This window comes from Fistularia commersonii, chromosome 12 (genome assembly GCF_037954325.1).
Source record: "Fistularia commersonii isolate RoL2024-O1a breed Wild chromosome 12, RoL_Fcom_v1.0, whole genome shotgun sequence".
NCBI lineage: Eukaryota > Metazoa > Chordata > Actinopteri > Syngnathiformes > Fistulariidae > Fistularia > Fistularia commersonii.
The window spans coordinates 3,442,101-3,470,098 of NC_141295.1; the positions used below are offsets into that span (position 1 = coordinate 3,442,101).

Below are 27,998 nucleotides of genomic sequence, written 5' to 3' on the forward strand. Positions count from 1 at the left end.
AGCCCTACAGCTTCCAGACCCTTGAGGAACCCAGGGCAGACCTCATCCACTCCTGGGGCCCCATTACTGAAGAGCTTTTTGACTGCTTCAGCAACTTCAGCCCTGGAAAATAGGTGTGTCCGCTCCAGAGTCCCCCAACTCTGCTTCCTCATTGGAAGGTGTTTCAACTTGGTCTTGGAAGTATTCCTGCCACCGATCTACAACATCTTGAGGTCAGCAGCGCCCCGCTCCCACTTAACGCAGTGTTGACGGAGCACTGCTTCCCCCCCCCGAGCCACCAGATGGTGGACCAAAATCTCTTTGACGCCCACCGGAAGTCGTTCTCCATGGTCTCCCCAAACTCCTCCCATGCCCGAGTTTTTGCCTCGGCAACCACCGAAGCCGTGTACCGCTTGGCCTGCCAATACCTGTCAGGCGCCTCTGGAGCCCCACGGTCCTGAAAGGCCCAAACGGACTCCTTCAGTTTGACAGCCTACCTCACTGCTGGGGTCCACAAGCAGGTTCGGGGGTTGCAGCCATGACAGCCGCCGACTGCTTTACGGCCACTGGTCTGGTCTTCCGCCTCGACAATGGAAGCACGGAACATGGCCCATTCGGACTCAATGTCCACCGCCTCGCTCAGGACTTGGTTGTACCTCTGCCGTGGAAGTAGAAACTCCTTCTGACAGGGGACTCAGCCAGACGTTCCCAGCAGACTCCTATGCTACGTTTGGGTCTGCCAGGTCTGACCGGCATCCTCCCCCACCATCAGAGCCAGCTCACCACCAGAAGGTGATCGATCTTCACCCGAGTGTCCAGGACATGCGGCTGCAAGATCGATGGCACGACCACAAGGCTGATCAAAGAACTGTGGCCAAAGGTATGTTGATGCCAAGTGCACATATGGACACCTTTATGCCTGAACATTGGTGTTTGTAATGGACACAGAAGTCCAATAACAAGATGCCCTTTGGGTTGACATCAGGGGGGCCATTCCTCCCAAACACGCCCCTCCAAGTCGCACTGTCATTGCCCTCATGAGCATTGAAGTCTCCCAGTTGGACAAGGGAGTCCCTGGTCCCCGGTGGGTAAACTAAGCTGTTATTGGGTGCATAGCCACAAACAACAGTCAGAACCCATCCCCTCTCCACGAGACGGAGGGAGTCTACCCTCTCGTCGACCGGGTTGAACCCCAACGTACAGGCGCCGAGTCGGGGGGCAATCAATATGCCCACACTTGCTTGGCACATCTCTCCAGGGGCAACTCCTCTCGAGAGACCTGGCTCCAGACCCCATTCTCTACGTCGAGGTGAGTCTGACTACATCTAGTTGGAATCTCTCAGGCTCGCGCACCGTCTCGAGCTTCTTCCACGTCCCAAGAGCCAGCTTCTGCAACCGAGGATCGGACCGCCAAGGTCCCCCGCTCCCCTTGGCCCTTCCTGTGGGTGGTTAGCCCAGGGGAAGAGGGACCCTGCATCCAGACCCTGGTCCAGGAGGGGCCCTGGTGACCCACGTCCAGGCAAGAGAAGACTTGGTCCAATGTTTTTCCGCTTCATAGGGGTCTTCTTGGCTTCAGAAAGAGATTCATTGAATGAATGAATATCTGAACTGATGACTGTATTTTGTCAGAACTTTTAGCATGTTATTATTGGGATCTTGTTGTTAGATAAATAGTAACACTACAGTACAGCACAGTATAGTACAGTACAGTACAGTAATAGATTGTCAAGTTTTTTTTTGCAATAAAAAAGGAAGAAAGATATAATGTAGAAAACTGACCACTTTAACTTTTTTTTATTTTTTTTATTTTATTTTTTAGACAAATGTCAGCAGCTTAATTAAAAGAGAACTAATTAACACATTTTTGTTGAGCTAAGCTCTTAGTGTTTCTAGGCAGCCTGGAATGTTACCATTATGGTACGATGCATGGAATCGGCACATCTGATCTATTTCCTACAAGACCAAAAACTTGACAAGATATAAAGTATAATTTATACTTCATAAACACTTGCACTATCTTGAAGATAGGATGATTGTGGCCTGTAGAAATAATGAAAAGTAGTCAGTGAATCTCTACCTCGTCACTTCGTCTAAATTTAAGTCTACTGTCGCCATCTGCTGGGGAGTTTGTATTGTGAAAGTCATCCAGTGGGATGAAGAAATAAAGATAGAGGGCTAAATTTGAATCTTCTTTTTTTTTTTTTTTTTTTTTTTTAGGTCACATGTCTCATGAATCACATGCCTGTCATATTGGAAGAGAGGTATTCTCACTATGCGTTACTATTAATATGTAGTATTTTTAGTCATCTAGTGATTTAATGATACAAGTCATAATTCACTTCCATAGACGGTGCCGCAGTAAGAGTATGATGCATGGGAAATAGAATTTTAATATTTGATATATAAGAGTTAGTCATTTAAAGTCACTGTTGCCATAGAGTCAGATTAAGAATCACATCACAGCACTCTATAACAGTAAAATAAGTCATAGGAGAAATAAAAAGGGAACTTAGCATTTAAAAAAACAAGTTGTGTTTGAGAAGACATGCAATTAAAAAGGCAAATATATATATATATATCTGTATATTTATGTCTATCGGGTTGCCCTCTTGTGGGATATGATGCGCTTCTTTCTTTCCTCCCCACTTTCCTACCTGCACTTTGCTGTTTATTTATCTGCTGTCTATTTATTCTGCTGTCTTGCTATCTTCTGCATTTATATTTATATCTATATTTATTTGATTTTTTTTTTTTGACATTACAACTGTTATGCTGCTGTGACAAAGGAATTTCACCCTATGGAGATCAATAAAGTTTATCTTATCTTATCTTATCTTATCTTATCTTATCTTATCTTATCTTATCTTATGTCGCGTCATCAGTGATTGATAGTGACCTCATATCTTCAGCTTCGTATCTCACATTGACCTGCCCTAAATTAAAAGTTATGAAAGTGGGGAGATGATTTCTCACTTTTTTTTGCAAAATAAATGTATTTTTTTGTATTTTAAGTCATACTTTGAGGAACCAACAGCGCCCCCTTGCGCTCTGGAGGTTGAGGTTACACTTCTATTACACTCATATTGAGTCTGCACATTTTTGCTTTTTATAAATCATGTAAACTAGTACATGCTTACACTTAATTACAAAAAAAAAATAAAACGTTTTGCACCACAGGGAGCGACAAAAAATCTTCTCAGTGTTGAAACTCCCCAAGTTTTCCTGTACTTCAACATGAAAATGCCTGCGGATCCCAAATCTGTAACACCGCCCCTGTCGTTCTCCATGGTGCTGAACTCTGTTAAACCCAGAAATATTATTATCAGAAGGTTATTTCGTGAAATTTATTTAAATAAAAAATATTTATTAACACCCCCCCCCCCCCTCCCCAGGTCCACAATGACCACTTGTGAATCCTGGAGACGTCGTGCTTCCGGGGTGCAGCCTGCAGCCGTGCCAGTCCGCGTCAGGATCACGCAAGGAACAAGAAGCTCCTTTTTGCACGGTTTCTTGATCATTTTTTTATTTTTATTTTAAAGCTTCAGGGGTGTAGGAAGGGTAACATGACTCCCTCGTCGCTGCTGCTGGTCTGCTTTGCGCTTTTGTGCTTTTTCGGAGCCGGTGTATCCAAAAGGAATTTCAAATGCCCTTCAGGATGCTCCTGTTCCAAGGAGACCATCATCTGCGTTGGCGCTTCCCAAATCCCGCGGACTGTGCCGAGTGACATCAACTCACTGTGAGTAAAATTCAGTTTATTTTTATTTTTCAAATTGGGTTCGGTTGCTGCATTGGGCCTGTGTAACGCTGAACTGTAAAAAAAAAATAAAATAAAATAAATAAAAACCCGACAGGAGCGTCGTCAATGGATCTATTGCGGAGATCTCAGAGGGGATGTTTGCACTCATGCCTTCTCTTCAGCTTTTGTGAGTGTGTTAACCCCCCCAACACACACACACACACACACACACACACACACACACACACTCATTTAATGCAGCCTGATTTCCCTGTCATTCTGCCTATCCTCAATTTGCAGGCTTTTAAATGCAAACTCATTGACCACAATCAAAGATGATGCTTTTTATGGACTTCCGCATCTGGAATATTTGTAAGTATTATAATTTATAGATATCTGATTTATTTTTCATGACTTAAAGCTGCAACTTAGTAGGTGGAACTATGAATATCATTGAAGAATAACTATCGTCGCACTTCCTGACGTAGTGTGTTTATCCATATCAGATATTTTGTCACTTTTTTTTTCTCCACCCAACAGGTTTATTGAAGGAAACAAAATAGAGACCATCACCAAAAATGCTCTTCGCGGCCTACGAGATTTAACTCATCTGTAAGTACCAGCTGTTTTCCTCAATCCGATCCAGTAGAAAGCAAAACAATGCCATTCTAGTACAAGGCCTTTTTTTTGAAAAATGTGCTTTTTTTTTTTTTTTTTTCCTTCTCCCCCCCTTTTAGATCCCTTGCCAATAACAAGATGAGGTTTCTGCCTAGAAATCTCTTTTATGACTTGGATTCCTTGCTGGAACTGTGAGTGGGGAGCTGCAGTATCAGCAATGTGTGTGTGTGTGTGTGTGAGAGAGAGTGTGTATTTTCATGCTGCATTACAAGGTGCAGCTGACTCAGGTTGTGCACGATAGAAGACAGCAGTAAATTGTAGTGCAGCACAAATATTCAGTATCGCCTACTTAACTACGGTGCGCCACATCTTTTATTTCACACACTTGAAAAAAAAAACATCACACTAACTGTTTGCTTTATTCCTCCCTGTTTTCCCTGTTTGAAGGAAGGAGTACAATTCATTCTCTTATCTCTGCTTTAAAACTGTTCTATTATGTTTGTCATACATCGTAGCCTGGTATTCAATCAGAATCTTATCTTTCTATTCATTCGTCCATTGATGATAACCCTGGATTCGATCACAGGGTCACATATATTTTCATTTAAATGTCATTTAGAGACATGCAACCATCCGATCTCTCGTTCATGTCTGGGTAAATCAGGGTCTTCAGAAAGTGTATTCCATGTTTTGTGGGCTGTGGGAAGGAACTGGAGTATCAGACTAAATGAATATATTCCATTTTATTCTATGAAACCATTTAAATATATCGTTTTTGACACATTACAGGGGAAAAAAAACAGATTTATTACTTTTTAGTTCAAGAATAACAGACCTCACACAAATATAGTATCCGTCTAAATTGAGTCACTTCTTTTTGCCGGAAACCGACATACAGTATACCCTTGTTTTTCACGGGGGGTTTACGTTCCAAAAAGAACCCGTGATAAGCAAAATCCGTGAAGGAGAAACCTTTATTTTTTTTTTTAAATTATTATACAATTAAATACTCTATTATACATTGCTGCTGTCGTCCTTGTGTTTTTTTCTTCCTTCTTTATGGAACGAACAGAAGATTCATGAATTCCGTAATGCTGACCTATAGCTTTTACCTTCCCTTAGCATGTCCAGAAGTTTAACTTTATCTGCGATAAATAGCATCTTACGCTGCCTTTTGGGCCCTGCAAGGTGCTTTTGTCGGTCCAGAGCGTTTTGTCAACATTATGGGTTTTAGAGAAACTCGAAATTGCGAGAGAATTTGCAGGTACGTCGTGTAAATTTGGCAAGCTGTTTTACATACGTGTACATATTAAACTGCGACGTTATTGACGCACAGGTGCAGAAAAGGCGGAATGACTTTTTAGCCAATCAGAATGCATAACACAATGCACGATGCAGATCCGTGAAGTAGCGAAACCGTGAAAAGCAAACCGCGTTATAGCGAGGGATCACTGTATATACTTTCCCTGGATCTTAGTAAGTGTCATCTGCTGCTATGGGTGTGAGTGTGTTAGGTATGGATATCAAAGTAGCATGCACGGTCGCAGGAGAGGTAAATGATACGAGTTCGGGTCACAATTCAACACCTCTCACAATGTGCACATTTAAATCACCGCCTGCATCCATTCCCACATACCTGCATTGTTTTAGTTGTATATATAAACTCAATTGTCAGCAGATCACTTGCGTGCACAAGGACTGCAAGAGGAGATGATGAGAATACGTTGTATTTGTCCCGCAGCTAAATTTTATGGAATAAAAATTCTGTAATGAATACAGAGTTAACTAAACTTTTAGTTTTCTATGTTAAAAAAATTGCAGGATTGGTGATTTGGAATACCGAAATATTCAGCAGAAAATGTTCAACGATTTGTCAGTATATATGCCTGTCAATGCAGCTGGTTTCAGTATTTTGAATATTTGTGATTATGACAGGTGTTTTAGGTGACGTTGATCAGAAAAACCCAGAGACGACAGTAAAAACGGCCTTGTTAATGTGCAACATTGGTTGGGAATTCATGGGAGATTTACTGACATGGTTTCCCTGTAACACCTTAGGGATCTGAGAGGAAACTCCTTCCAGTGCAGCTGTGAGAACAAGTGGCTGATGACATGGCTGAAAAACACAAATGCCACAGTATCAGATGTCTTCTGTGCAGGACCCGCTGACATGAAGGGCAAGCGGCTCAATGACCTGCCCCTTCCGCCTGGCAAGTGTATCTCCACAGGTAAAACGATCAGTACATCAGTATGTGTCAGTCTGTATACTGTATATACATCAGTGGTGGGCCGTTAGGGCCTGCAATGCCTTCTCTGCTGGCCTAAAAAATATCATAATCGCAGACTGATTTTAATTATAATTTGTCCATGGTTAGCTTTTTCCCTGGCTGTGTTGCTCCTAAACATGTATTTTCATATGGAAGCATTTAGCCAATCACATTTCAGCCATTACTTGTTGCCAGGTAGGGGCAAAGTCAAAGAAATCTGCCTGGAGGCCTGCAGAATCCAATCCAGTGGCGCTCGAGCAAAAAAAAAAAAGTGTCTATGAAAATGTTGCTTCAACCAATCCGATTTTGAGTTGCGACACTAAGGCCTTCTAGAAGGCTATGCTAACGTCAGCGTGTCACTTTTGATTGGATAGTCAGAGAGTGTACTAGCCAGAGCTTGCAGGCTGCATCTGCAGCGCGATGTATGAACACAAATATAGTTGTGTTGATGTAAAAGCTAATTTGTCAACCCATGATGGCTGAAGGAGCCATTTTCAAGATAAGCTTTTCAAGAAAATGTTAAGAAAAGTAATTTGTATAGCCATAAAAGAGTTACTGAGGAGTGGAGTGACAAATGGAGCACTACTGGAAGGCCTAGGTGTGAAATACACGTCCTGCCACTGACACACATACACTGTATGCGTATATGTATACACCCACACTTACATATATATATTAACATATAAACATTCATGCATTCATGCACACATATTTAAATATACATATACATAGACACACACACACATATATATGCATGCCATGCATCTCATCCAATGACAGCTGGGATATGCAGGATAAGCAGTAAAGATAATAACTGAATGAATGAACATATATATATATATATATGTGTGTGTGTGTGTGTGTCTATATATATTTATCGATATACACAAACTAATATAGATATCTATCAATACAGTATTCACAGTAGATGCTACAGACTCAAATGGTTTTGCAGTGTAATAACATGTCATACGGTGAAGATCTTTATTTTGTTTTCAAACTTCTCCTTCTGTTTTCCCCTTTATCTCTCAGACTTTGTGCGGCATCAGTCCATTCCTGTTCAGTCCATGTCCGCAGACATCTTCTCCTTCAAAGAGGACATCTATGTGGCCTTGGCTGCGCCTAACACCAACAGCTGTGTGGTGATGGAGTGGGACCACATCGAAATGAATTTCAGAAAGTTCGACAACATAACAGGTTCGATACAACAAACCTGATGTTTATTTTGTTAATTTCCCATAAGGAATTTTTCACTTCACTAATCCAATGATAACGTCAGCCAACAACTGAATGGTAATTCTATCCAGCATTATCACTAAAGCCCGAAGCCTTCTAGCTAGTCTTTGCCGTAAATCATATTTGCTAAAACCACAGAAATAACCCCAATGGCCATGTGTCAGATCTAAAAAAGCCAGGACCGAGTCCACTTGAATAATTTTTCAACAACGTAACATGTCACGAGAAAAGGGAACCGAACCATATCTGAATATAACCATACAAATATACAGCCTTCGCCTGTGTGAGTAAGAACTAACATTGCTATAAATGTAGATTATTAAGTCTAAATTAACGGTATCACCCGCCGCTGACCTAAGCGTTCAAAACAGGGGCTTCGAAACTTGCCGATTCAATTCAAATTATATTTCTATAGAGCCAAGTCACAACGGAATTGCCTCATGGCGCTTAACACAAAGAGCAGGTCTGGAAAAAAACCTGATTCCCTCATGAGAAAGCAGATCCCACCTAAATTTGGGGGGCCTTTTGTCTTGACCTGTCGGGGTAAAAAGATAGAGGCTACTCGGGGCTACCCTATCCCCAACTCTAAGCTTTCTCAAAAAGAAACGTTTTAAGACAATTCTTAAACAAAGAGAGGTTGTCTGTCCGGCGGATTGAGATTGGAAAGTTATCCCATCAAAGAAGAGCTTGGTCACTGAACCCCCTATTTTGCTTTTAGCGACTCCAGGGACGACAGGTAGCCCTGCATCCTGGAACTGTAGAGATTGGACTGGGCGGTAGGGTTCTAGGAGTTTTTGGAGTTGGCCTTTTATTTTAAATTCGTCTCAACATAGTACAGGGGGGCCATTGCAGATAAGCCAATACCGGAGGGCTACGATCCCTCGTACGAGGAACAAGGGTAGAATCCATAATGGTGTTATTTAGTGTTAATAGTTTGCTCTTCTTGCCAGGTAAATCGGTTGTCGGGTGCAAGTCAGTCCTGGTTGACAACCACGTGCTGATAATTGTCACCCAGCTGTTCAGTGGCTCCCACATCTACAAGTTCGACGATCAACAGAACAAGTTCACCAAGTTTCAGTCCATCGAGGTACTCAACATCTCCAAGCCGAACGACATCGAGGTCTTCCAGATGGACAGAGATTGGTTCTTTTTGATTGTGGACAGCTCCAAGGCGGGCCTGTCTACTCTGTACAAGTGGACCGACCAACCCGGGCGCAATGAAAGCGGTTTCTACTCCTATCAGTTTCTCCACGAGTGGTTCCGAGACACGGATGCGGAGTTCGTCGAAGTGGACGGGAAGTCCTACCTCCTGTTAGCCAGTCGCTCTCAGGCGCCGGTCATCTACCTTTGGAACAAGAGCACCCTGAAGTTCATTGTCCACGGTAGTATTCCAAACATGGACGACGTTGTGGCTATCAAAGCATTCCGGCTGGACAACGAGTTGTATCTGGCCATGACGTGCTACATCGGTGACTCCAAAGTCCTCAAGTGGTCCAATAAACAATTCACGGAGGTGCTGGCTCTGCCCTCTCGAGGGGCGATGGTTCTCCAGCCTTTCACCTTCACGGAGAGACACTATCTCGCCCTGGGAAGTGACTACTCCTTCACGCAAATCTACCTCTGGGACGCAGAGGTCAAAAACTTTAAAAAGTTCAAGAACATCTATATCCAGTCGCCACGGTCCTTTACCGTGATGACCACTGATAGGAGAAACTTCATTTTCTCCCCAAGCTTTAAGGGCAAATCACTAGTTTTTGAGCACATTATTGTAGATCTAAGCTTGTAATGATCAAATACTTACAGTTTTCTGCGACTGCTGCTTTTACGGTATCTATCCCTAAGATTGCAGACATTTTCGAATGGCAATGCTAAATCAATTACGACTGTTGAAATGTAATCAGCTTATACCAAATGTAATATAATCAAGGGGATATTGGATTTATATCGACGTTAGCAAAGCCCCGGGGGTGGAGTAATGTCGTTTTGTTGCAAGTCAAAAGACTGTTCTGAAAATTACACTTTGAATTCATCGAGTCTCTGCCCTCGAGGTCTGAGCATCAGTTATATGAAAAGAACAAACGTCGAATTGTATGAAAGGCTGAGATTTTCTCGAGGCGATCGAACGTTTGTTGTTCGCCGCTGTTCCCGGCGCCGTCCTATCTGTCATGACTGCCGATTTCAAATTTGCATGATGCAGTTTTCTTACTAATCCCAAACACAGCTGAATGTACCAGCTAGACCAGGGGGTTTTTGGAGTCGGGGGTGGGCTCATCCGGGGGGGTCGGAGAGGGAATGAATGTTATTTGGTCAGAGATATTTTCTATTTTTGGGGGAATTTAATGTTTTCCCTGATTTGTACTGATCTAACCTTGTCATTTAAAAAGATAGACATATTTTCAGCTCCATATTCTTTTGTTTTAAAGCTGTTTTTTTTTTTTTCTTCTAATTACAAATTGATCATTTTCCCTCTGATTTCCTCTCTTGTTTACGTCATTGTTCTGGAATGAACTCATTTCAACTCATCTCCTGCGGACTTTTCCAGAGGCCTCTTCCAAGTATTATCTGAAGGAGAGCCCACTGTCAATCTCCGAAAACCCACGAGTTAGAAATGAATGGCTTAGCCCGGACTGCACAATATTTATATAAACCTACTGTAGGAAAATAGTGCCTGAACGGTGAAACAATATGTAATATAATTCACCCCTGATGCCTATGCAAATTGTATAAAACTTACTGCAGCAAGCATGACGTTCAGGGGGTTAGTGTGCATGATGCTGCTACCCGTGCGGTCCCTCTCTTCTACTGACATTTTTCATGTGCAATAGTGTCAAATTATTTCCTCTCAGTTAGTGGTGTCTAAACAAAGCCAATATCATTCCCACAGTGGCCGGCCGTGCATTTCACACCTAGGCCTTCAGTAGTGCTCCATTTGTCACTCCACTCCTCAATAACTCTTTTATGGCTATAAAAATTACTTTTCTTAATGTTTTCTTGAAAAGTCCATCTTGAAAATGGCTGCTTCAGCCATCATGGGTTGACAAATTAGCTATTACATCAACACAACTATATTTGTGTTCATGCAGCGCGCTACAGATGCATCCCGCTAACTCTGGCTAGTTCACTCTCTGACTATCCAATCAAAACTGACACCCTGATGTTAGCGTAGCCTTCTAGAAGGCCTTAGTGTCACAACTCAAAATGTGATGGGCTAAATGCTTTCATATGAAAATATGAAACAAGTAATGGCTGAAATGTGATTGGCTAAATGCTTTCATATGAGAATACATGTCTAGAAGCAACAAAGATAGGGAAAAAGCTACCCTACCCCATAATTAAAATCAGTCAGTGATTATGATATTTTTTTAGGCCAGCAGAGAAGGCCTGCAGGTCCTGATGGCCCACCACTGCATTCCCAAGATGCTTATTGAAAAAATGTTTCAAAGTCATTTGTATATTTTGCGACCAGTTTGAGAATTCTTGCACATTTAAATAATGCACACCTCCCTCCTTGCTTCATTCTTTTATTAAAAAATTGTGGCTTTGATTATTTTAGTTGTGCAAAACCTTTTGCGTAGTTTGAAAAGATTATTTAAAATGAGATGAGAATAAAGCTTTCAAACGATGGATGCGTTAATTCACTAATAGGACTGTCCAGCCATAGAACGCAGTCAATAAAACTGAGTAGACACATCTTGAAGAATATTTATAATCCTGTCCACAAAAAAAAAAAATTTGAACATGTTAATTAATTAAATACGTTTTCCGTGGAATTCAGAAGCCCATCAAGCCAATCAAACACAAAGGTATTGTATAATTCAAATGATTTAATTCGTTTTCTCTCGGTTTCTTTGATAAAAGAACAATTTTGGATTACTTTTATATTCTTTTTATTACCTATAGATTATCTCCCAAACCACAGACCACATCATAAAATTGACGACACATTTAAGAGGATGTCTGGCTGCATCATAGACTGTACTAGTGTAGCAAAGTCATGAATGTTGGTGTTCATGTTGATGCTTGTTTTCTGTGTGATTTTGGGGGTTGCTGGGAATAATGTGGTTGTAGTTTGGGGTGCAATGACTTCAGGATTTTTTTACCTGGAATTGAGGGGAACAGTTTGCTGTATTGTTGTATTTTGTTGTGGCTGTGGCCAAAAAACAGCTATTGCTCATTAAACAACGTTTTACCGTCACCCGGGCGTTTTATTCATGAAAAAGGACAAAAAGTTAATGACATTATAGACAATATAGACAAGTGGTCAAGAGGTCAAGACACACAACCGACTAGTATAATTCGTGATGGCTACAGGTGATCACGCTACATAGCTTGACATATATGTGTTGCAGGGATTTTAGTGCTCTCAGTAGTCAACTTGTGACTGTCGTTATGGTAGGTCGTGTGATTTCTTTCATGGTATTTTAATCCCTTCATACTAATAAGGGGGGAAAAAACAATTGTCCCTAATTTAATTATGTAGAGCAAAAAAAGAAAGTGGTCACGCGAATATGGATTCAAATATATAACGGAATGTCCTAACTGCATGATTTGCAATGCCAAGTTGAACAATTCTAGTCTAGCACCGGCAAAACTATGTAAACACTTCCTTATTCCTTCCTTTGCATTATGTTTTTGTGTGAAAATCACATTTTGCTGGTTTTGTTCTTTGAACAAAGAGATATTGACGCACGGTTCATTTTGTGCACTAATAAAACAAGTCAACTGTCTCAAATTTGAAAAAAATCACATTTTATTTTTCCTATTCTTCCAATAAATAAGGGTTCGGTTAACGCGCACATGAAACTGGTGAGGTTCAGTACCTCCAAAAAGGTTAAGAAACACTAATCTAGACACAAGTATCTCACATGTTAAGGTGACACTGATTCCTGCCCAATGTCACAAAAGTCTGTTGCGTCGTGACGCCCCTCTGACGTATGAGGATACCAAAGATGTTGCGTCGTGACGCCCCTCTGACGTATGAAGATACCAAAGATGTTAAAAAGAAAAAGATATACTTACTGATAGTAAAAAGGCGTAACATTTAAGTGGTCGGTTCAAAATTAAATGTCAAAGAAAAAAAAACATCAAATGTCAAAGAGAAAAAAAATTAAATGTCAAAGGCGATGTGGGTGTGTAGGAATTTCGTATTAGTAAAAATACGCTGCCATCTGCTGAAACGCAATTTTCATTTAAAAAAAAATACATATTTTTTTTTTCAAAATAAACAGTCACGACAGACGACATCGTCGTGGTTGACATCTAAATATTTTACATGAAAATAAACCGATATTCCTTTTTGGACTTCTAATCGAGTCCAATATATATGACGTCAGAGACAGGTAGCCTCAACCCATTGGCTAATAGTAACCCATGTGACCTTGGCTAATGCTAGTTTGCGGAACGATTAGCGGTTGCCTTTCAGAGCCATCTTTCTTCAACATTGATAACATCTCTGTTTGTGTGTTCCTCCTACCTCGTCCTGCTAATCCACAGGCAAATGTCCCTGAAAGTCTCCGGCGAAGACGACGCGGTTTATGTGATGGAGAATCCGAGATTCGCCTCGAATCGGTAGGAAATTCTCTGCCTGTCCGGGTTTTGGGGAGATGGATCCGACCAAGAGGAGCGAGAGTGAGTGGCAGGGGATGATCAATGAGGTGAGCACCCAAATAATCTTTTCCTCTTCATGTTGACAATATAATGATAAACACAAATCTTTCACAATGTCAGTCTTCTCTTAAATATTGAAATACAATTAAAATCAGAGTATCAATTCGGTTTTTGAAATCACAGTAGTATGAATGTCATTCACTTTATCTTAACATCACTGATATGACAGCTAAGTGATCCTTGTGCTAGTGTAAAGCTTAAAGCTAACTTATGAAAATTTAGATAAAATCACATTTCAACACACTGCACATTCTCACCTCACTACTCTGAAAATTTGATTGATTCAATTATTTTGCACAATGATCCCACTTTTGGGTCCACTTGGTGTACAATTATTGAACAAAAAAAAAAGCATATTCATCAACATTGAAGAGAACTAAAGCAGATAAGCCGACATTGGCTTTTCACAATGAGTTGTTTTTTGCATTTTTGTCCAGCTTTTTTTTTTTTTTTCCTCTGAAGTGATTTCCGTCATGTGATATCTGTATCCGCGAGCAGTTTGTCATTTGCAAGCGGAAGCTGGAGAGCAAGAAGGAAGCCCTGCTGATTCTGTCCAAGGAGCTCGACAGCTGCCAGCAGGAAAGGGATCAGTACAAGCTGATGGCCAACCAGCTCCGCGAGCGACACCAAGGCCTCAAAAAGAAGTACAGGGAACTAATCGTGAGACGAACACGCACGCAGATTTATCATTCGTGTCAACCAAAGGTCTTCTGTCGTAATTCACTTGTTTCCCATCTTCTACAGGACGGTGATCCGTCTCTTCCTCCTGAGAAACGAAACCAGGTAAGTGATGTTCAGTCACGGTTGTCCGTTTACAGAAGCAACGGCAGCACGTCATCGCAAACCTAAATCATTACATAAATGAGGGACTGCTCAATTGTGAATGACCGTATTGTTTGTTTCAATCCACGCTTCTTCTTAAACCAGTGGTACCCAAACTACGGCCCGGGTGCCGGATACGGCCTGCCTTCACGTTTTGCCCCTGGACAATAAATTTTTTTTTTTTGCCATTCTGGCCACGTAATCGTGACTTGTACATGCATAGAACGTAACCTAACCTTCTATTCCAACCTTCTGCAGTCTGTGCCTTATCTGACACACACCAGTCATATAACACAAAATAGTGGTAAGAGAAAATAGATTCAGAATGCAGGGTATTTAACATACAGTGTATGAACGATTATTTTTTTGTTAAATTCAAAGAAAAGACTGTTTGTCTCATCTGTCATGAGACGAGACAAAGACATTATTCATTAATGATGTTATTATTTATTTTCCAATTTTTTTTTTCCTGTCAAGATCCCAGAAAGGGTTCATTTTTGGTTACGTGTGGCTTTCTGGAAAACAATATATGTTTACGTTTAGACACATCTGCGATCGTCACCCTTTTTGTTACAAACTGGCTAGGATTTTTGAGTTTTCTTAAGATGTAAGCTATAATCAGCAATATTAAAATAATAAAAGGCTTGCAATATTTCAGTTGATTTGTAATGAATCCAGAATGTATGACATTTTTGTTTTTGAAATTGCATTACAGAAGATAAAGAACTTTATCACAATATTCTAATTTTCTGAGACAGTCCTGTAGATCGCACTTGTCTAGAAGCTGCAGGTTTCCTCATCGTAATATGAGATATTTACACAGAAAGAGGTTACACAGAAACTTTTTTAAATTAAATACCTACCGGTAACATCCATAAATAGTTACTGGAAAGGCTTTTTCCGAACAGTGCCTATAACACGGCTGATGAAAAAATTAATAATAAATAACACAAGGAAAAGTCTATCCATTTCCTATCCCCGCTGATCGCTATCTTCGTCTTCCTCCTGCGTACTAAAACTATAAAAGTCGTCTTCTTTAATGTCAGAATTGAACAACCTCAGAATTTCACGTTGATTTAATTGGTCCAATGTGATAAGGCTAAATGTTTAGGGTGGCATGATGCTTGTTAGCCCCTCCCCCCCAAAAAATCCATAAATTAGCCGGCATGTAGTCCGGAAATTTAAGGTATATACGGCATGTGATCGAAGGGTTGAATGGTTGTATTATAATCCTCTAGCCCAGGGGTGTCAAACTCATTAACTCATTAATGTTAAAAATGAATATTAAAAACGAATTGATAAAATTACACCCTAAAAATATCATTGAGTTAAAGGAGAAAATCTTGTCGTGGGAAAATTTGCCATGAGAATTTTATTAGAAAATTGATTGGTAGCATGTATAAGAGGAGGTATAATGTTTACAAGGCTAATGGTGGCTATTCTGGTTATTTAATCAATCTTTTTAATTTTGCCTGCTTTTTGTTTTTTTTTTGCTGTCATTTTTGTGTTTTTTTTTTTTTATAGGAATGAGAAAAGAAAAGATCGTTTTAACAATGTCACTAGACGTTTTTTCCCCCCCATCAAAAAATCCTTTTGTTTTCAAATTTTGAAGCAAAAAATACCTTTTTTTCTCACCCATTTTTTTTTAAATCCACTATATAAGACACCCAGATGCATGACCTCTAGCCCAATGACAGCGGGGATAGGTTCCAACAACATTGCGACCCTTAGTGCGGAATAAACTGTTTTTATAATGAATGAATGCATTAAAAGGCCCTTGTTGAACAGGTGAATTTAGCCCAGCTGCTCAGAGATTCTGGTGAGAAGAGTAACAAGCTCTCAGAGGAGGTGAAAGACCTGAAGCAGCGGCTGCTGGAGGCGCAGGGTGACAACAAGGTACCGCTGTTCTAATCGAATCATTTAATCTTTAGAATTGCAATATATCTGCTGATTTTTACAGATAACTCCCACCGGCTGGATATGATTTTATCTCATCTGTATTTTACATTACATTACATTACATTGCATTTGCAAAGCGACTTACAATAGAGGACATAGGGACTGCAAATACACTTGCAAATACATGATACACAGGAAATATACAGAACAGTAAGCTTGGGTTAGTGAGGGTTTTTTTTTTTTTTTTTAAATTTTGTATTTAAAGTCTTCAGTCCGTTTATTACACACACAGAGCGGACAGTGATAATAAAAGTTTGTGATAAATGTAGTGGGTTTGCAATTGGATCTGTTAGTTTGGCCTATTTTACATTTCTTCTCACAAAAGTAGGCTTTCAATTTTGGAAATGTATGTGTTTGTACAGTATTGAACTCACAAATATTCTTTCTAGTATTAAATTACACATCCTCTAGAGATTTTTTTTTATTGCAAAATGATGTCACACATTCTAGTATGTATTAAAATGTTTTTAATTCAAAGTGAACTTATGATGCAGTGGTCTATTTTAACAACAGCTGCTACGGATGACCATCACTAAACAGAGGCTGGGCGACGAGGAAGTCGGGGCCCGACATTTTCCAGCGCATGAACGGGAGGATCTGGTCAAACAGTTGGAGAGAGCCCGAGAACAGGTGAAAACAGCGAAGAAATAATCGAACCCCATTTAAATTCCACTTTAGATTGACAAAACATGCCAAACCTGATTAGAATAAAAGACACTTTGCAAGCAGCTTCTCTGACACTTATCAAGCTCACAGGGTTTCATCTCTGTGGCTGCAGAACGAAGTGCTGGAACACAGCGTGAAGTCTCTGACGGACGAGCTCCAGGATGTTCGAGCGGAGCGGGATGTCTTTCAGCAGAAAGCTCATCGCCTCAACCTGGAGATGAACCACCTCGTGGGGAACGATGACCTCCGGGTTTTGGACATCGATGCGCTCTGCATGGAGAACAGGTTGGTGCAAGATTTTTAATACGTTTGCTAAATAGCCCTTTCCCTGTACGTAAGGTAAGGTAAGCTAAGCTAAGCTAAGCTAAGCTAAGATAAGATAAGATAAGATAAGATAAGGTAAGGTAAACTTGATTGATCCCCTTAGGGGAAATTCCTTTGTCACAGCAGCATAACAGTTATAATGTCCCAAAAAAACACACAAAAAAAAAAAGGAAATAAATATGAATATAAATAGAAAGGCTGAAGATAGCAAGACAAAAAAAATCCACAAATAAATACACAGCAGACATCAACAACAACATATTGTTTCAGCAACATATCTACTTTCATCTTTTACTACTTTTTCTTTTCGGCAAGTGGTCAGAGCGAATCATCTTCCTCTCTCTAAACCTATTTTTTGCATCCTCTTCTCTCACATCGACCGACTTCATGTCCTCTTTCGGTCTTCCTCTAGGCCTCCTGCCTGGCTGTCCCACCTCAACTTTATCCTGATATCATTCACACACATGTATTCTTTTTTGCCATGGCTATGCTGCATACCTCCATACCTCAAGATTTTCCTCCAACAGCTCCCTGCTCCCACTACTGATCACAATGTCATCTGCATACGTCAAAGTCCATAGTCCATGTTCAGTTCTCAGAATTGAAGAAGCCTCTCGGATGAGGGGTGAGACATCTTCAAGTGAGGAAATTCAAGTCCAGTTGCCGCAACGGGGATTTTGACAAGAGCTCACCATGACTTGGATGATTGGAACCTCCACAAACATCATGGTCCATGGAGATTTCTGTCTAACCTCATCTGTGAGCCTGTCCTTCACTACTGCAAACAAGAAGGGGCTCAGAGCTGATCCCTGATGGAGTCCCACCTCCACCTTGAACTTCTGTTACCCCTACAGCACACCGCACCACTGTCTCACAGCTAGCATACATGTCTTGCACCAGTCTTACATACTTCTCTGCCACTCCAAATTTCCTCATACAATACCAGAGTTCCTCTCTTGGCACCCTGTTGTATGCTTTTTCCAGGTCTACAAAAGCACAAGGCTCAAAGCTGATCCCTGATCTAGTCCCAACTCCACCCTGAACCCCTCTATCATGCCTACGGCACACTTCACTACTGTCTCACAATTCTGATACATGTCTTGCACCAGTCTAACATACTTCTCTGCTACTGCAGACTTCCTCATACAGTGCCATAGTTCCTCTCTTGGCACCCTGTTGTATACTTTTTCTCGATCTGCAGAGTCACAACACGGCTCAATCTGCGTTCTAGAAGCTAATACTGCATCCCTAGCACTGTGGTATTCTCTCTTGGCACTGCTGCTTACAAATGCTAACCTCTGCTCGCAGTGTAGCTTCCTGTTGCTTTCATATGCCTTATTAACTTTATCCCTCAAAAGTGACCAACTGTTACTAACTGAAGTTATCTTTTAACCGTTGTTACAGCCAAGATATGACATTTCTTGTTTCTCTTTATTGTGCTCAGGTATTTGCATGAAAGGCTGAGTCAGTTTCAGGAAGAGGTCAGCCTGCTGAAAACAAACCTAGTAAAATACAAGGTAACTACATTCGGTCTGTTTTTCTTTTTCTCTGTATTTTGATTCTTTTTTTTATATTATGCGTTTATCGTTGAAAGCAATCATAAGGTACTGACATCTGGAAGGAGCTCCAATTTGCTGTTTTTTATGATAAATGAATTGATACACAAATAGATAAGGATTTAACTTTTTAACTATAATCACAGTAATTTATTCATAAATGTGACCATATCTATTTCTTTCGGTCACAGTATGTGTAGATTTTGTTGTATCCAGCATCACCGTTTTGTCAAGAATTGGAAAAAAAAATGCAGGAAACAAATCTTATAGTAAGCGTTTATTGGAAATATGAGGATTTTCAGCAAATAATGAATTTATCAATGTTCAGTTCACCGTTTATTCAAAAATGAATAAATAAGGTTGTAGAAAACTGAACAGTTGTCATTTTTATTTATTCTTTGCTATGATCATATTTATTTCTTGGGGTCCTTTTTTGACCAATCATATGTCATGTATTAATGACTTTTCAACATCCCAGTCTAAGTAAATGACACTTTTCATCTCTTCACTGATGCAACCATATTTACATATACCCTGCTGAGTTTTGTGTGAAAGTATCCAGTATCACCTTTTTTTGTTTTGACCAATCACAGGGTGCACTGGAGTGCAGGAAGAACTCAAAAATTTACGGGAAGCCCACCAGCAGCGCGCTCACCGGGGTGCTGTCGGCCAAACAAGGTCAGTAAGAAACACAAAATGAAATGATGCAAATTCGCGGCAGCCTCCGTGTCTGTAGTGACTCGTGATGTGTGTGCAGTGAAGGAACTGTTGTTAGCGGAAGAAAACGGTTGCAGCTTACCGGTGACTCCCCAGTCAATCTCCGACCTCAAGTCCCTTGCAACAGCTCTGCTGGAAACCATCCATGAGAAGAACATGGTGATTCAGCACCAGCGCCAGACCAATAAGTACTTGAATCTCTCTTCTCTTAGATCAGGGGTGTAAAACTCATTTTGTCACGGCCTGATTTGACGTCACCGGACCGGTAAAATCATTACCTAGAAGTCACACCAAGTCCAAATTTTTTCCTTTGTTTTAGTGTAAAGGAGATAAACAGGTCAATTATAAAAATCTTTATATGTAATGAACTGTTCCACTCAAAAATACATGACGAATTAATACTAAAAATGAGTTTCTAAAAATATTGTCGTGTTGAAAGAGAAAATCTTGTCGTAGTGGGAAAATTTGCCTCAAAAATATATTAAAAAATTGATTGGTAGCAGGAGGAATAATATTAATGGTGGCTATTCAGGTTATTAAATTAACGTTTTTAATTTTGCCCGTTTTTTTTTTTTTTTTTTGCAATCATTTTTGTGGTTTGCATAGAAATGAGAAAAAAAAGATTGTTTTAACAATGTCACTAGATGCTTTTTCATTCCCCCCAAAAATTTTTTTTCAAATTTTGAAGCAAAAAATTCATTGCAAAGTTACACAAACACACACTAACACAAAGATTCAGGCAGGGGGCTACAAAATATTGTTCCAAGGGCCACAATTTGCAAGTGTGTCTTTTTTTTTTTTTTTTGTCGGTCACTGGACTTTGTTTCCCCAGGATTCTGGGAAATCGAGTTGCCGAATTGGAGAGGAAGTTAAAAACGCTGGAGATGTCGGGATTATGGAGCCTACCAGGTGGACATACAGTAAAAACCTACTCTGTCAATCAGTATTTCTTGTTTTAACGCTATAATTTTTTTCCTTGTTTTTTCTTCTCCTGCTCTTTCACTTCTTGCTTCTTGGAGGCCTGACTTATAATGTTTCTCTGGGAAAATATGGAAGTATGTTCCTCTTTTAACACCTCCTTCTAAAACCACTGATTCAAAACCTGCACACATCACTGAGTGTATGCGCCATAAAAACCTATCTTTAACTGAAAAAAAACAAAAACTGTGCAATATTTCATTTAACTGTGCAATATTCAGAAATGTGCAATATTTCATTTCATAACAGCTACACTACAATTTTTCCTTTTATCATACTATTGTGCACTCTTACCTCACTTGTTACTAAGACACTTATAGTTTTATCACTTGTTTACTAAGACACTTTATAGTTTCACTGAGACACTTTATAGTTTATAGTTTATTTTTATGTCTAATTCTGCCTTTTTCTTTTTATTATTTATTACTGTTATATTTTCTGTAACTCTGGCACAACAATTTCCTTCGGGATTAATAAAGTTGTTCTTATCTTATCTTATCTTATCTTATATTGTGCTTTTTTTTTTTTTCAAAGATAGAAGTTGGTGGGAATCTGTATAAGCTAGCAGCCATTTTGGTAAAACCTCTGGCCAGGAAAGTCCTGAGTAATCTAGAGCTACATTTTTTTGTTACAGAATCACTGATCAATTTTCAATTACATTCCAATCGATTCCTTTGAGAACGTGTTTGAAATGACTTTTCATTCCCAACAGGGGGAAAAGACGGCAGCTCCCGCGGCTCTCGCAGCTCTCAGCAGGCTGTGACGGCGGCTCCCGAAATGCGACGAGGTGAATGACGCGTCTGTTGATGTTGACGCATCCCTTCTTGTGCTGATGCTCCATTTTTTTTTTTTTCTTGCAGAGGGAGAAGGGCGCCAAAACGTACCGGCCGAGCCGCAGAGTTCGACAACCTCCGGCCGGCGACCCGGATCGCCGCGGGCAGACGATGAACTCGACGGCAGCCGATCGCCGATTACCGTGGATTTAGACGTCGTCTGTCCGCAGCCGGAAGACGGGGCAGGTATAAGCGACCCCTCTCGGGCTGAGAGATTCGAACGAGCCCCGCCGTCGAATATCAGCTGCTCGGTTCAACTTTCAGAGAACTTCACGAGAGAGGGAGAGGACGGCGATGAAAGAGATTGTCTAGTTATTGAGAATATCCACATCGACTCCGCTCCTGCCGAGGAGGAAGAAGGAGAAAAATGTGCAATCGAACCAGAAGCCGGTACAGATGTTTGCGTTGGACGGGAAATATGACGTCCCCTGGGATCAAATTGAAGGGAACTGATATAGAACAATTCTATTTATTTTGATAATGAAAAAAATATCAGAGTGGCGCCATGTAGCTGTAACAATAGTTTTATAAATGATGACTCCAGACGAACGGTCTCCTCTGTGAAAATTCGACAGAATGAATTTTCCGCACTCTCTGCTTCCATACTACCTGACACGGAAATCGACAACCGATTTACAATTCGTCGCAACCTTCAACCTCACATCCGTATATTTTTACCTAGTGTCTGAAATCCCGTAAGATAACAATGACTTCTTGCTCCTGCGTTTAGCGCAAAAGGTTATTTTCAGATGGATCCAAATGCAACAAAAGCCAAGGATATATATGAATTATATGCTAACTATTAGCATTAGTCGCTGAATTAAGGGGTGCCGTATCTCCTGCTAGCCAATAAGTAGCCTGGAAGGTCTTTTTTTTTTTTTTTTTTTTTGCTTCTCTCACAGTTTATGACAAAAACATGAAGATATTGTGCCAGCCGATATTTTAACACATATCAGGGACTCTCCAATTTATGCACAGAGCGTCGGGATATCGAGGAGCTCGGGGGGGTCGAAGACAAATGGCCACCACCTCGTACCTCAAACACTCAACACCCGCCGTGGCAGCTCCGAGTGGTTATTTCGAGATGAGCCAAATGCCAACAAGCTAAAAAAATACACTCGCGCTGTGGATTTTTAAGAGAAAACCTCCCGGTTTTGATTTCACCACATCAGCAAAGAGACGTCCACCGGGACGGCGGCGTGTTAAACCAGCCACTGACACGCGCAGGATAGCAAAAGGACAAAATGTTGCATGACTGTAATATTCGTCGGCTCGGGATAAACGCTTTATTTATATGGTTTTCGGGTTTTTGAAAACAAAAATAACAGTTTAAAAGCAATTGTCAATAGCGAGCGAACAGTAGGACGTATTACCGACCCCGTTGATTGATTTTCATGTGTGTTTTGACATCACTCTTTTCGCTAACAGCCCACAGAGATTTGTGCACGTTGTTGGAATGTGTATACAATCTTATTTATTCAAGTGAATTAATTTTCATAGACGGTCCTAATTATCCGTAAGTTTTGATACATCTTTGGCTGTCTGACGCGTTCCTCTAATCACAAAATCAATTTTTCTTTAAATTTTGCATAAATGTCTACAAAGACTCCACAAGGGGGAGGTCATAGGTCAAGTTCATTGTACATTGTAAAAGACGCTCATTGATTATACTTGTAACACTATTTTCATACAAATGAGCCTTGAATGCAACGGTTAGCGCTTCCACTTCACAGCAAGAACGTCCCTGCTTCGATTTTTCAGGTCGGCGGAGGTAAAAACTCCCCCCCCTGTTGTCTTTGTATCACATTTTTTTTTTACATTTGTGTTTTGATTTATGACCCGAAATCTATAAGGTTTTTCGTTCAGGGCGAAAAAGGGTTTCGATTTTCAGGCAATTTAAACAGGAAACCACGATGTTATCAGCTCGTGGTTGCAGTTTACCTTTGATTAAATCAGTGCGATATCACCCTTTCAGCCAAAGAATATAATGATTGTGTCAACTATTTAAAGGGGGAAGCCAAACCGGCGTGGGATTATTTTCTCCTCATATACTTATTGGACGTATTCCAATGTTTGGGGGAGGAAATCCCGATTACACAGCAGCCGAGCCTCTGGCCTGCGTTTCCGTGCAGCAGGCTGCCAGTGTTCCCGCCTCGCCCGAGGTCGTCCGCGCTCTCGTGGACCACGACCGCCCGTCCGATCACGGACGTCGGTCCGAAGAGAGTGCCGTCGGAGGCGAACGTCGCGTTGATTTTTCCTTCTTTGGGTGTAAAGTTGCCAAAATCTCCAGGGTGGTTCGGGTGATTGACGTCGTGCGGGTTGAAGTGTCCACCGGTTGCTCCGCACCCTCCGTGCACGTCTCCGTACTGATGAATATGCACCGCTCTGGGCTGGGAAGGGCCGTCCTTGGGGAAACCGTGCAACCGGAGATGAACTTTGAGTTTTCCGTCGGGATAATCCTGTTTGAACAGCACATGGCCGTACACTTTGGGCAGACCGTCGGCCAGTGAGGCGGTGGGTCTCATTTTACAAGCCGCGTACATGGTGCCGTTGAAGAGCGAGACCTCTGGTGAAGCCGCGGTGTCGTCGTGAGCCGAGACGCTTCGTCGACAGACCGCCAGCAGAACCACCAGGGTCGCTCCCGAAAAGCTAATTCACAAAATAGAAGTATCAGAACCATCACATGCATTCGTCTTGTTTTAACCGCATTTTCACTTTGTATCACGACTTGTAACTCCTGGCAATTTATTCTGAGGTGTTGTATTTTGTTGTGTCATAACCTTAAAGCTGCCAACAGTATAAAAATAAAGGATGTACCGGGAAAGTGGATATTTTAAAAATATTAATAACAGTAATTGATGATTTTGCTATCAAATCACAGCTAAAAGACAAAATAGTAGATCTCCTTTCTAACAAAATACTTCCAAAAAGACTTGGACCATACAGGGTGTTCCACAGAAATCCATTGTTAGTTTTTTTTTTGGTGTTTTAGAAATAAAGGTTGAACTTTTCCACAGCTCCACCATCTTTCCTCATTGCACCGCAGCAGTAAATATTAAAACAAAAGATGCTGGTATACCGCAGTACTTTAACAATGCCACCTCAGAAGATTCATAATTTGTATTTTATTACTGCTTTCTTTGCCAACACCAGAACACAGCAGCGCAACTGAAACCGGGCTTTGAATAAAAGCCGTGATAAATCACTAATGCAGAGGATGTTAATATTTCGAGATATCGCTCAAGTGCAACCTCCAAATGCTTTCTAATAGTGTCAAAAATGTAGATAAATAAATTCATGAATTAGCGTAGACTTGAAATAATATATAATTACGTACCTCCACTTCATTTTAATGCTGATTTTGACAGCCGCAGTCCAAAAGCGCTGGTGGTTAATACTGATTTGACTTTATTCGTAATGCTTTTTTTATCTGGGCTAATACCTTAAAAATGTCCACGGTGAACAAACTCACGGGTGTTTAATTTCTAATGTCACATTATTACACAAAGAAACCGATGCAGTGGTTACTTACATGTCATGACGCATGGTTAGTTGGTTGAAAAGGTCAGATTGCGAAAACAAAATAAAAAGTTTCTGTCAGTTGTGCAAGAGGCTGTGCACTGTTTTTGAGTGTTTTGCAAGCGCGTCCAGAGGCTTTGCTAGAAATCCTGGGCGGAGCGTGAGGGGGGGGTCTCAGCTGTTCCAGCCGAGGAGAGCTCTCTAGAATAATAGAATAATAGTCGCTCTCAGATGATGTTTCTGATGTGTTCGAACCGACGCTGGATTACTGCACTAATGTAGCAACGTCGACGGCGGAAGGGTAACGGAAGACCGCCGCATCCCCGCCACACAAGCATGCGTCAAGATATATACAATTGTCATTCTCTGTTTCTGACATTTTCTGCAATAAAAAGCTAATGTCCATTGATGTCATTGGCGGTTTTGGCTTCTCACACACACATATGCCTGCTCCCGAGGCGGAGCCACCGAGGGTGATCAGGTCCAGGTCTGTGGGCCTTTCCTACAATGGATCCAGTGTTCTGTGTTGTCTGACAGCTTCTTGATAGTCCACTGGGCCCGGCATTGTGTCCATTTGTGAGTTTGCGATCTCAGATATCGCTGAAATAGCCTCTATAATCTCCTGTTGAGTTGTAGCCCTCCCAACTTCTTCCTGATGGTATCTCTCTACTATCATTCTGTCACATGTTGTTTGGCCCACGTTGATCAAAAATAATTAGAAATAAATCAAATATACATATATATACATTTTCTTCTTGTTAAAAAAATACATATATATATTCTTCTCTCTCAAAAGGATTGACTGGTTTCCTCTTCAAGCCTGGCTGCTGCTGTAAATTCTTATGTCACAAATCTCCTCACAAGTCCGTCAACACTTGAATCTGAAAGGCTTAGGTCTAAATTGGGTCCGTCTGTCCGCTCTCACTCACCGGTTTCTCAATAATACCGTGCAATAATGAAAAAAAACATTTTATTGTGGGGAGACGGCTAATGCGAGAGCTGGCCTAAGAAGAATTGGAATGCCCAACAGGGCCAAGGTATTCTTGTAAATACAGAATACAGTAAATGCAGCTGCTGATGTGAGTTCAAAGTCTTTGGCGATATGTTTGCTTAAAAAGACGGGGGGGGAACGAGATGTTTGAATTGCTTTCAGCGGGATTTGGATTGAACATAATGAAAAATCTAAAAACAACCGATAGAGACCATGGTAGTTAACCTTAAACAAAACTAGCTATGCTGAAACACGTGACTGGAGGAAATTTAATAATCAAGAAAGAACATTGTATCACAATGATGGGTACAATATTGAAGTATTACTTCAGCATATGGCATAGCCTTTGGCTTATTGTCTCCCAAACCTCAAATGAGATTACAGATACTCATTCCAGAGCGCTGGGTAACAAATCCCAATGATGCAGCAGCTGATCTGCTAGCCGGCATTTCTATTGCGCAGGATCCAGTAGTCCCCGGCTGTCCCACAATAATCAGAATTTTCATGAACTTCTGTGGCTCTTCAGATGGTAGACAGTGGTCCGAAGAGCATGGCGTTAGATTCTATAATTGAGTACTTTTTGCCTTCATGGGATGTAAAGTTATCAAATTTTTCAGGGTATTTTGGGTGGTTTACACCCTGTGGGTTGAAGTGGCAACCAGCTGAAGTACACCCTCTGCGCAAATTTACATACTGATGAATATGCAGCGCTCCGAGCTCTGAAGCACTCTTTGGGTAGACTGTGGAGCTGGAAGAGGACTTTGAGCGTTCCATTTGGATAATCCTGTTAGAAGAGCACATGGTCAAATACTCTGGGCAGATCCTCAGGCAGTGGAGTGTTGAGACTGCATACGTGGAGCCATTGAATAGTGAGACCTCTAGCGGAGACACATTATCATTGCGACACCTTGTCCACTGATCGCTAGCAGAACCACCAGGATCACTCCCAAAATACTAATTCACATGGAATACATGTTGAAAGATTAGGAATACATAAATAACTAAACCACATTGTCTAATAGAAATTATTGTGACCAAGTGTGTCACCAGTGGATGATTTGGACACTTGGTTAGCTTAGAGCCTCAAAACAACCTGCTGCATGTTCAAACAGAAAGGCCCGCTGGAATGGAACCAGGGCCTTCTTAAATACCACTGCACGGAGCCAGATATGTTCTACATCAAGTAAAGGGTGGTGCTGGAAAAGTATAAACTCAGTTTGGGTGATCAACAATAGTTTGTGGAGGTTCTCAGTCATCTAGGTCATTGTTAATTTTTGTCAAAATCTTTTTCCTGTGGTCTCACCACAGTCTTGTACACCTTTTCTTTTATTCTGGCCGATAGTCTTCTATCACGTAGTACCCCTGACACTGTTCTCCACCCATTCCAACCTGCTAGAACCGTCTCTTCACCTCTTTTCCACACTTACCGTTGCTCTGGACTGTTGACCTCAAGAACCTGAAATCCTCCAGCTTCTCGATCTCCACTCCCTGTAGCCTCACCGCTCCCCCCGAGTTCCTCTCATTCACACACATATATACTGTCTTGCTGCGACTAACTTTCATTCCTCTCCTTTCCAGAGCATACCCCCACCTCTCTAGATTTTCCTCTACTTGTTTTCTGCTCTCACTCCAGGTCACAATGTCATCTGCAAACATCAAGGTCCATGGAGATTCTTGTCTAACCTCATCTGTCAGCCTGGCCATCACCACCGCAAACAAGAACGGGCTCAGAGCCGATCCCTGATGGAGTCCCAACTCCACCTTTAACTTCTCTGTTAACCCCACAGCACACCGCACCACCGTCTCACAGTTAGCATACATGTCCTGCACCAGTCTAACCTATTTCTCTGCCACTCCACATTTCCTTAAACAATACCAGAGCTCTTCTCTGGGCACCCTGTCACCCTGTGCTAGGTCTACAAAAACACAATACAGCTCCCTCTGGCCTTTGCATTCTTAGCATTCTCAAAGCAAATACTGCATCTGTAGTGCTCTTTCTAGGCATGAAGCCATACTGCTGGTCACAAATGCTGACTTAATGATTTTGTAACCACTGTCTAATGAAAAAAAAGCAGTCGCCCAGATGAACCAAAGACTGTGCACGGCATTCTGCATAGCAGCGTTACTTGC

At 41.2% G+C, this 27,998-nt stretch overlaps 3 protein-coding genes across 9 annotated transcripts; 2 read left to right on the forward strand and 1 right to left on the reverse strand.

Moving 5' to 3' along the window:
* The first annotated feature begins 3,450 nt into the window (after positions 1-3,450).
* On the forward strand, positions 3,451-9,635 carry LOC147228153 (leucine-rich repeat LGI family member 2-like). Of its 2 annotated transcripts, XM_086156204.1 has the most exons (8): positions 3,451-3,715; positions 3,831-3,902; positions 4,016-4,087; positions 4,256-4,327; positions 4,453-4,524; positions 6,392-6,561; positions 7,633-7,797; positions 8,787-9,635. In XM_086156204.1, the coding sequence occupies exons 1-8, from the start codon at positions 3,543-3,545 to the stop codon at positions 9,620-9,622; spliced, it is 1,632 nt and encodes a 543-aa protein (XP_086012330.1). In that variant the 5' UTR covers positions 3,451-3,542; the 3' UTR covers positions 9,623-9,635. The 2 variants fall into 2 exon arrangements, with proteins under 2 accessions (XP_086012330.1, XP_086012331.1); XM_086156205.1 differs by lacking the exon at positions 4,453-4,524.
* A 3,610-nt stretch (positions 9,636-13,245) lies between these two features.
* Positions 13,246-27,998, forward strand: LOC147228154 (coiled-coil domain-containing protein 149-like). 5 transcript variants are annotated; one of them, XM_086156397.1, is made up of 14 exons: positions 13,246-13,490; positions 14,002-14,163; positions 14,248-14,286; positions 16,114-16,221; positions 16,798-16,914; positions 17,063-17,235; positions 18,719-18,791; positions 19,424-19,508; positions 19,588-19,735; positions 20,380-20,456; positions 20,567-20,602; positions 21,238-21,312; positions 21,386-21,544; positions 27,502-27,998. In XM_086156397.1, the coding sequence occupies exons 1-14, from the start codon at positions 13,440-13,442 to the stop codon at positions 27,633-27,635; spliced, it is 1,437 nt and encodes a 478-aa protein (XP_086012523.1). In that variant the 5' UTR covers positions 13,246-13,439; the 3' UTR covers positions 27,636-27,998. The 5 variants fall into 5 exon arrangements, with proteins under 5 accessions (XP_086012523.1, XP_086012524.1, XP_086012521.1 ...); XM_086156398.1 differs by lacking the exon at positions 27,502-27,998 and having other exon boundaries at positions 13,966-14,163; positions 21,386-25,282; XM_086156395.1 differs by lacking the exon at positions 27,502-27,998 and having other exon boundaries at positions 21,386-25,282.
* LOC147228155 (extracellular superoxide dismutase [Cu-Zn]-like) lies at positions 22,810-25,029 on the reverse strand. 2 transcript variants are annotated; one of them, XM_086156400.1, is made up of 2 exons: positions 24,891-25,029; positions 22,810-24,007 (listed from the first exon to the last, which is right to left on the reverse strand). In XM_086156400.1, the coding sequence occupies exons 1-2, from the start codon at positions 24,902-24,904 to the stop codon at positions 23,392-23,394; spliced, it is 630 nt and encodes a 209-aa protein (XP_086012526.1). In that variant the 5' UTR covers positions 24,905-25,029; the 3' UTR covers positions 22,810-23,391. The 2 variants fall into 2 exon arrangements, with proteins under 2 accessions (XP_086012526.1, XP_086012527.1); XM_086156401.1 differs by lacking the exon at positions 24,891-25,029 and adding an exon at positions 24,696-24,863.

What these genes read in the sequence shown, in the direction of transcription:
- LOC147228153 (XM_086156204.1), top strand. Translation starts at nt 3,543, where the DNA reads ATGACTCCCTCGTCGCTGCTGCTGGTCTGCTTTGCGCTTTTGTGCTTT. An exon ending in CCGAGTGACATCAACTCACT is followed by an intron (nt 3,716 to 3,830) that starts GTGAGTAAAATT and finishes AAAACCCGACAG; the next exon opens with GAGCGTCGTCAATGGATCTA. An exon ending in TTGGATTCCTTGCTGGAACT is followed by an intron (nt 4,525 to 6,391) that starts GTGAGTGGGGAG and finishes GTAACACCTTAG; the next exon opens with GGATCTGAGAGGAAACTCCT.
- LOC147228154 (XM_086156395.1), top strand. Translation starts at nt 13,440, where the DNA reads ATGGATCCGACCAAGAGGAGCGAGAGTGAGTGGCAGGGGATGATCAAT. An exon ending in AGGCGCAGGGTGACAACAAG is followed by an intron (nt 16,222 to 16,797) that starts GTACCGCTGTTC and finishes TTTTAACAACAG; the next exon opens with CTGCTACGGATGACCATCAC. An exon ending in GGCTCCCGAAATGCGACGAG is followed by an intron (nt 21,313 to 21,385) that starts GTGAATGACGCG and finishes TTTTTCTTGCAG; the next exon opens with AGGGAGAAGGGCGCCAAAAC.